This window comes from Girardinichthys multiradiatus, chromosome 17, assembly GCF_021462225.1.
Source record: "Girardinichthys multiradiatus isolate DD_20200921_A chromosome 17, DD_fGirMul_XY1, whole genome shotgun sequence".
NCBI lineage: Eukaryota > Metazoa > Chordata > Actinopteri > Cyprinodontiformes > Goodeidae > Girardinichthys > Girardinichthys multiradiatus.
Window position 1 is genome coordinate 11,330,361 of NC_061809.1, and position 8,657 is coordinate 11,339,017.

Genomic DNA, 8,657 nt, shown 5'->3' on the forward strand with positions numbered 1-8,657 from the left:
CAAGAGAGTGTCCCACCTGAGCTGTGACTTTTACGACTTCTTTAGCGTTACCAGAGTGAGCCTCTTGCCTGCTTCTCATAGTACTTGATTTCTTGGCCAGCTTCTCAGTTTATTAGTATGCCACTGTCTTAAGCCAGTTTTGCAGTTGGGCCGTACCCTTTCCATTTTCATACATTATTGAGCAGTGCCCCCATAGATGTTAAACACTTGGGATATTGTTTTATTGTCTAACCCTGCTTAAACCCTCAGCACAACTTTACGCCCAGTTTGTTCCTTGATGTTCACAATGCTGTTTGATCTCAAATGCTCTCTAAAACACCTCTGAAGCCTTTGGAGAACAGCAGGATTTAAACCAAGAATTTATTCATCTCAAGATAGACTTTTTTAGATGATTTCTGAAGACAGTTGGTTGCACTGTTGCATGCATGCGCATGTGTGTTTTTTTTTTTTTCTGTATGTCTATCACTTACTGTTCTGTTAAATTCCCTAAAGTTTGTGGTGGACAAAATGTGGAAATGTTCACGTGGTGTAAATACTGTAATTTTGCAAGGCACTCTATATGGACAGGTGGACTCAACTAAAACTGATTGGACAAAGTTTTGTTGTTTTACCGTGATGCAATAGGTAAGAAAAAACTTGTATTTTGAAAATAAACTATTGAAATGTCCCCCTTGTTGCAATGACTAAAGCACCAGAGACTAATTCAATACAGTTCAGTTTATTTATATAGCGTCAATTCACAACACATGTCGTCTCAAGGCACTTCACAAAAGTCAGGTACATACATTCCAATTAGTCCTAATCATTGAACAGTGCAGTCAGAGTTAGTTATTTATTCAAATTGGATAAAAAGTTTTTCTGTCTAAGGAAACCCAGCAGATTGCATCCAGTCAGTGGATAATGATCCACTTATGAAGACACCCATGACTATAAGCCCCGCCACATTCAATGAACATTTCACAATGAGGACCCGCAGCAGCCTTTAGTTTAGAGCAGAGGGTATTATAATAAAGAAACGTTTCCGGTCATTTGCATGGGAAGACTCAAAGACAATGGAGGATTAGCTGGGATGCATATAGAAAGACAGATGTTAAGGTATTGAGGTTGACACCAGTGATGATTTATATCACAGGGTGGGGTTTGAATCCTTAAAAGACATGCAGTTTGAATGGATTTATATTATTTTATATTTACTAATAAAACACGTTATCACGGCTACATGTTTGTACTTTAATTATCAGAGCATCCCTTTTCATAGTCAATATGTTGCTTTTGAAAGGGGAATATCTTGTTTGATTTATTTTACCTCTACACTTTTAATTAAAAACAGCAGCAGTTTTTAATATATAGGCAGTTACCCTGGGCAGTATGAGAAAGGGTACCAGATGGGATCAATTATGTCAGTTGTGACCTAAAGAAATTTTCTATTTTTAAGCATGGCATATGCAATTAATGGGGAGTTGGTACCCCTAATGAGAGTAGCTTAAAGAGTAGCTTAAGGATAGCAAAGTTAGTATTTTGGAGTTGTCATCACAAAGCCCTGATCTCAAACCAAAAGAACATTTTTAGGCAGAACTGGAAAGGTGTGTTCAACCAAGATGGTCTACAAACCAAACTCAGTTACAGCAGCTCTGTCAGAAGGAATGGGTCAGAATTATGAGGTTTGGGAAAGATCCCCATAACTAAGATCCAGATCATACAATTTAAAAAACAGTTCTCCAAACACTAAGGAAATTATGTAAACTTTGCTAAAAATGTTCAGTTTTTATGGGTCCATGCTAGATAAAAAAAAAAATGTATTTGTGTTCTGTTACTTTTGATAAGGAGAGTGGTCAAACATGAGGCCATAATTAAACCAAACGCATATTGATGCATACAAAAAGCAAGTGGTCAAAGCGCAACGCATAAAGGGAGATTTACCTGAATATCACAGGTGGTTTATCGATAGATTCAACCCTGTTTGTATAATTTCTACCCTGTGTCGTTTAGTAAAACCCAACAATAAACTCTATTATGTGCCCCCTGTACTTGTTTTAAAATTCACGGCAGTTTTATTGTATTTCCACCCTGAAAACAGAATGTATTAAATAAATCAATAAAAGCTCCAAATTATTGACATTTTTCCCCTCCTTCATAAGCAAAGGTCAGCTCATAAGAACCCTAGAACAGGAGGAGAGCAACGGAAGGCTTCTTTAAGTATTGTTTTATACATCCAGGTGTTTGGAGCAAGTGGTAAGAAACCCTGCTCCCCATCTGCTCATTTGCAGTGAACCCTGCACCAAGAACTGGATGCCTGAGAAGGTTGGAGCACCAGCTGTCTAATCAAGTCCTCAAACACCAATATGTCTCAACTGAGTATGAATATGAAGCAGACAGTCAAGCAAATTCTGATGTGCAAATGCATCGAGAGAATGCTTCTGTAAAGAAGGATGATAGTTTTCTGTGCAAAGGTGCCAGTGTTGGGAGTGGGGGAAATGGTGTTTTCTAGGTTTTTAGTCAGTCTTGCAGAAATGTGTAAGTTTATTTCCTAGAAGCAAGATGAAGGTGAAACAAGATAGTGCTGACTCACCAGAGGGGGCAGCAAGTCCCACGAATAAATGAAAACATTTCACCCTCACTCCTTCCTGGAAATGCTACTCACCAGCCTGTTACTCATAGTCTTCCCGAGTCCAATTATGACTTATGCTTTTTTATGCGCAGCAGATAAAAGTACAAGAGACTTGAAATGGAAAAACAATTAGTTCTATACTTTTCCTTTTCCTCTTATGCCTGAATCCCTCATTGTCCTCAAAGCTCCATAGACAAGCCCCCACCCCCACTCCCCTTCCGCTAAGTTGGTGTGCCATGCAGGCAATAACTCCAGTGATGTTTATCTATCTACAGCCACATCAACAGTCATGTGACATGTTGCAGTCCTGTTATTACTAAAGACAGTCGAATTGAAGCATTTGCTACAATGGCCTCGTCCCATCTTCCCAAGGAGGGGCCGCTGTCAAGCAGATAAATGAAGATGGCTCAAAGTTTCATTAAATGAGGGGTTTAAACACTAACACACATTTATTTGTGGTCCTAGTAAAGACATGTAAGAAGGCTTAGAATTAAATCCTCCCTCATTGCAGTAGTGTAATCTTACAATAAAAGATTACAATGATGCTTTTATGGATGAATATATGTGGAAAAATATGACAAGGCACAAAGTTCTTATTAAAGTGCCAGTAGCATTTAGCAAACTTCACATCTTTACTGATGTGTTGGTAAGAGAGAAAGCTCTTACTTTATTTTATAGATATTTCCCAACTTGAACAGATAAGCAAACATCTATCTTATATGACTGACATGTTTTCTTGTCTTGCCTCTTTTGTAGAGCTGCTAAGAAAAATTGGCCTGTCAGTTCATATTTATGCCACAGAAACACAGCATGTCATCGATCATAAATTAAACGTTTCTGGACACTGTTCAACTTAAAATTTGGAAATATATAGATACATCTAATTTTTCAGTGCGAGATTATGCAACTCTGATAGGCCAGTTTTGCACCCTCTTGGCTGGCAATAAATGTAGCCAGCAATTTATATCTCAATGTATTACAGAAACAGGAAAGAGACAGGTTTGTTTTGGTAAGAAAACAGCAAGACACCAGACTGATTTCTGTACATAAAAATTGGCATTTAATTGAAACCTCTGTATCAAAAAATAGCAATATCCATCCTTCACACAAGTCAGACAGCTAAAGTGAAATGTCTCATGTATAGGCTATGTGACAAAACTATAAAAACTGCTCCACCTATAGTTTAGTTTGCTATAGAACTTAAATTAATCTTGACAATACACAAACCAGATTTATTACTCAGATATATAGTTATGTAAAATAACCAACAGACTTCATTCCTTGAAAGTAATTAAATAACATTCAAATGCTCTGCTTAAATTTAAGTAAACATTTTTTATTCTGCTTTACATTGACAACTGCTTCAGTGCATCCTCCACATCTCAGAAAAAAAGTTGAAATGTAAAAATAGGTTATAGGAATGCAAACCAAAGGCCAAGTGGGTTATGCAAATTTTTGTGTATGTGTGTGTATGGGGGGGGGGGGGGGGGGGGGGGTTTAATCATAGACAATAAATAAATAAATACCCACAGAGTGAGGAATGTCTACATATTTATGAATAAATTAAATGCAAATGGAGAAAGAAATTTACACACAAAAAGAGAAATAAAAATAAAACACGCTGTACAATATTTGTAGGAAAAAGAAAACAATTGAACCCATGAATATTGCATTGATTGTGCATCTAAACCCCAAACCGTAAGGGAGGCCCGGGGGGGGTGGGGGCACGTAGTGTCAAGCAGTGAAATGGTGGGAGGCAAAAAACACAAGAACACACCCTCCCCAGCAACAGGCATGAGGGAGAAAAAGGTGGAGGGGAAGGTGTATGTTGACATGTTGTAGACATTCAAAAAAGACAGGATTCAGTTTCCAAAACACCTGTTCAGGCTATAGAGTGAATAAGCAGCGTTTACAGAAACCGACAGAGTGTTTTCAAGTATCTTGTTGTAAGAAACAGCCCCCGCCTCGCCCTCTCCTCATTTAACTCCAGCATGGCTGGGGAGGTGGAGTTGGCTTACAGAGATGAAGAGGTGAAACATAAACAAAAAAACTTCTTGAAGCCTCTTCCATCACAGCACAGACAATCTAACCACCAAGCTGCAGGCTGCACCACCCCCCCCCCCCCCCCCCCCCCCCCCCCACCCCCCATGAGTTGTTGACGAAAAAGACCCCCAAGAAAAGCAGCTTTCTTAAAAAAAAAAAAAAAAAAAAAAAAAAAGGCACTCCAAAATCAAAACATTTAAATTAAAACTCTTCTCAAAGCTCTATGAGAGCAGTCTGAATAAGAGGGCCTTGCCAGCTATATCTATATATGTCTAGATTAAATATCTAGATATATATATATGCCTGTTAATATAAAGAAGGGGAGGGGAAATAAATAGTGCTGGTAAGACCTTCCAAACAGCAAAATATTTCCTATTTGGAAACAAGTAAAATGAACTGAAGTGGAAAAAAAGGGGATAGGGACGAATAAGATAAAGAGTAACCAACAAAAAAAAAAGATAAATTCCCTACAAAAGAGGAAAATGAAAGTAATCTTATTTCCTGTTTATTTTTTTCTTTCTGGGCCAGATGAGTCAAGCACATGGCCGCTGACAGTTTATGTCAGCATAAGTCCATGTAACCTCTTTCCATCCCCTCCCCTTCTTTCTTCACAAAGTCTATTCAGTCCATCAGAGCCGCGCTCAGAGGCTTTCCTTGCTCGAGCTTGTGCTTGATGAAGAGTCCGTGTTGATGGTTCGGAGGCGGATGTCCCCTGCCACGGGCTCCTCCGGCGATTTGGGCGACTCCTCTGTGATCCTCATCCAGGGGTGGTCGCAGATCTGCTCGAGAGTAGGCCGGTCGGAGGGCCGCAGGGACAGGCACCATTTGATCAGCTGTTGGCACTCTGCAAGCAGACACATTGGTTGAGTTAATGATAAACGGATAGAGAAGTTATCAGATAATCTCCATCAGCAGCAATTTATCACATGGACAATATGGGTCTTCACCTAGCGCACCACTTTGTTCCACTGAACTTATATCTTTACAAATAACAAAACCTTTTTTTTCTTTTTGTAAAAAGACAAAAAGAACATTTGAGTGCTTTTGTTTCTAAATCAAGGCCATATTAGACTTAAGACAGGTCTAATTACACTGGTCATTCCTCATTAAATTATTTGAAACTGATTACAAATTCATCAAAATAGGTTTTTTTATCTGTAAAATGTATGAAGAAACTTAAGTAAAACTCGCCCAGGGAGTTATTCATGCAAGAACCGCCTCTCAAATTCATTCTGTGAGCATATACACCTGTTTGTATGTATGCATAAATGACATGCATGCTGTTGTACTAGTAAATAAAGCTAGAGGGCAACAGCGTCAAGCTTTGCACTTGTGTACACTCACCAGCTGAGATCCTTCTCCTAAAGTATAGCCTCCCCTTGAGGATCTCATCGTCTTGCTCAAAGGGGATGTCTCCACACACCATGTCGTACAGCAGCACGCCTAGCGACCACACAGTCGCTGATCTGCCGTGGTACCTGTGGAAGCGGATCCACTCCGGCGGGCTGTAGACTCTCGTACCTGTTAGACGACAAGAGCAGGGAAGGTAGGATTTAGTGAGGAGGAGTGTAAGAAAAGGTTGAGTCACCAAAATCACATGACAGGATCACAGTGGACTGCATGCACCCACCCTAAAGAAGGCAATTGTGCTAACAGTATTTTAGGAGTCTTATTAAGCCAACATTAAAATCTAAAACGTTATGACATGTAAAAACTGCAGCTTATTGAAATGTATCCTCTCCTTTCTTATTTAAAAATGTTTCTTGCAATTTTCTAGGGGTGGCCATTGCCCTCCTGCCCCCTCTTGTGGCGCCCTTGCAAAACAACAGAGGCAACGTGAGCCCATCACGTGAAGCACCGTCTCTACTTTCACAACAAACAGATGTTATGTGGCACTGACCACAGATCCACAACATCACTGCACACGCCGTGACTCAGGCTGCTATGGGAACATCATTACCGGAAACATTAAAGTACAATCCGGTTCACCAGAGATGAATGCGTCACCGATTTAAAATAATAATCATATTTTTTTTTTAAATCGATGAGTCACCTCTGTAAATATTCTACGCGATTTGTCTCAAGCAGCAGCAGCAGCATCATCATCCGGTTTGCATCCCTAATATTAATACGCGCAGAGATGTTGGCGAGGAAAACCCTCAACCCAAAACGGATCACTGCGTCAGAGCCTCGTGAACGCCTCCGCGTCTGAATATAACACAGCCGGAGCATCAAGGGCAAAACACAACTCGGCCCACACGCATGTATAAAAATAATTAGATTCATAAAATCACACTACGCGTGAGAACTGTGACATCCCATAATAATAACACGCGTTGCTTACCGTCGAAATCAGTGTAGACCGTGTCCTTGAGAATCGCCCCGGAGCCAAAATCGATAAGCTTGAGCTCCCCGGTGCGTAGGTCCACCAGCAGGTTTTCATCTTTGATGTCCCTGTGTACTACGCCGCAGCCGTAGCAGTGCCTGACCGCCTCCAGAACCTGGCGGAAAAAGCCCCGCGTCGTGTCCTCGTCCAGGGCGCCCTTCTCGGTGATGAAGTCGAACAGGTCCTTGACGAGCTCCGGCCTCTCCATGACGATGAGCCAGCCGTCCGCCCGCTCGTAGTAGTCCAGCAGCTTGATAACTCCGCGGAAAGACGAGCTGACCTTCTTCAGCAGCAGGATCTCCAGCGGCACCACAGCTCCGTTCTGTAATAGAGGGGAAAATGGCGGCGTTTAACAACAAAACTATAACACTGATTATATTAATAATATTAACACCCACACCCAGCTGCAACACAGGGGGGTGGGGGAACCAAAACAAACCACACACTTACAATTGTGCCCCACTCAGTTACTCGCTCCTTCGCGACATGTTTCACAGCAACCTGGAAAAACACGAAACAACAAACATTAAAAAGTGGTAATTTAAATTAACGTTGCCTGCGCTTTAATGGCGGCTCGAGTTAAGACCAAAAACCCAGATCAAATCCTCACCGGTGCGCCATCAGAGATCCGGCTCCCGGCGTACACTGTCCCGAACCCTCCGCTGCCGAGGACCGACCCCACTTGGTAAACCTTCTCGAAAGCCTCTTTCTCCACTTTGACTACAAGCAAAAGGGGCAAATGAGAATTATTTCCACCAGTCGGTCAGTTGAAACTATAACTAATTATTTTGGTTTGAGAAATTCAATATGGAAAGCGAAGCGGCGACATACCCGTCTGGAGCTGGATCTTCACTGGTAGGTGGTCCATACTCGAGGGATTGCAAATGTGAGAAAATGAACCAAACTTTGACAGCAACATATTCGAGCTGAAAAATGCCGGCGTAAACGAGTCCTGTTCGGCTTGTTTTAAACTCACAAGAAGAAAGAACAGTAATAGGCTCAGTTAGAAACGCTGATGCGGACCGTGTTGGTAATCCAACCCAAGCTGTGAGCCAGCCTCGCCGCACACGGCGCCCGACGAGAAAGTCCTGTCACGACCGTTAAGTCGCACACCGTTCCCAGAAAACCGGCATCAAATCTGACTCCTGTGTGTCGACGCCAAGTATTCCCAACAAAAAAACAAGCCGCCCTGAAAATGAAGAAAAAGTCCGAAAGAGACGTACAGAGCAAACGTACAAAGTGTACAGTGAGTTTAAAGGGGCAACTGCGGTGTGTTATTATCGGAGAGTAACCGAGGTCTGTGCTTTGGCGCGGTCTTCCCAAGCCAATATTTTGACGCGTAACCTGGAGCCTTGGTATCCTTCCGCCACCTACAAAAAACATTTTTTCCAAATTATTAAAGCGTAATATGCAAATAGTTGGAAAGAAAATATATAATGTACTATATGTGATTTTTCCAAAGTAATAATACATTTTGACAGAAAGATTCCTTCGAAATATATATACTTTTAAGACGCACTACTTACTCATAGTACGAGACGCCCAAGAATCCCTTGTCTGGAGCCTGTGCGCTGCGTTATCACGTCTACTCGGAGGCGACAGCCAATTAGATCACGTCTA

The 8,657-nt window shown here is 41.4% G+C and overlaps 1 protein-coding gene across 1 annotated transcript; it reads right to left on the reverse strand.

Moving 5' to 3' along the window:
- Window positions 1-3,645: 3,645 nt before the first annotated feature.
- pim3 (Pim-3 proto-oncogene, serine/threonine kinase) lies at window positions 3,646-8,353 on the reverse strand. Its single transcript, XM_047390526.1, has 6 exons — window positions 7,869-8,353; window positions 7,648-7,757; window positions 7,488-7,538; window positions 6,996-7,359; window positions 5,996-6,172; window positions 3,646-5,495 (listed from the first exon to the last, which is right to left on the reverse strand). The coding sequence occupies exons 1-6, from the start codon at window positions 7,954-7,956 to the stop codon at window positions 5,293-5,295; spliced, it is 993 nt and encodes a 330-aa protein (XP_047246482.1). The 5' UTR covers window positions 7,957-8,353; the 3' UTR covers window positions 3,646-5,292.
- Between the last annotated feature and the right edge of the window lie 304 nt (window positions 8,354-8,657).

Bases quoted from the DNA above. Each gene is read 5' to 3' on its own strand.
- pim3 (XM_047390526.1), bottom strand. From the start codon at position 7,956: ATGTTGCTGTCAAAGTTTGGTTCATTTTCTCACATTTGCAATCCCTCG. The intron at 7,539-7,647 runs GTGAGGATTTGA...GTGTTTTTCCAG, and splicing joins GGATCTCTGATGGCGCACCG to GTTGCTGTGAAACATGTCGC. The intron at 6,173-6,995 runs GTAAGCAACGCG...GTCGTCTAACAG, and splicing joins GGTCTACACTGATTTCGACG to GTACGAGAGTCTACAGCCCG.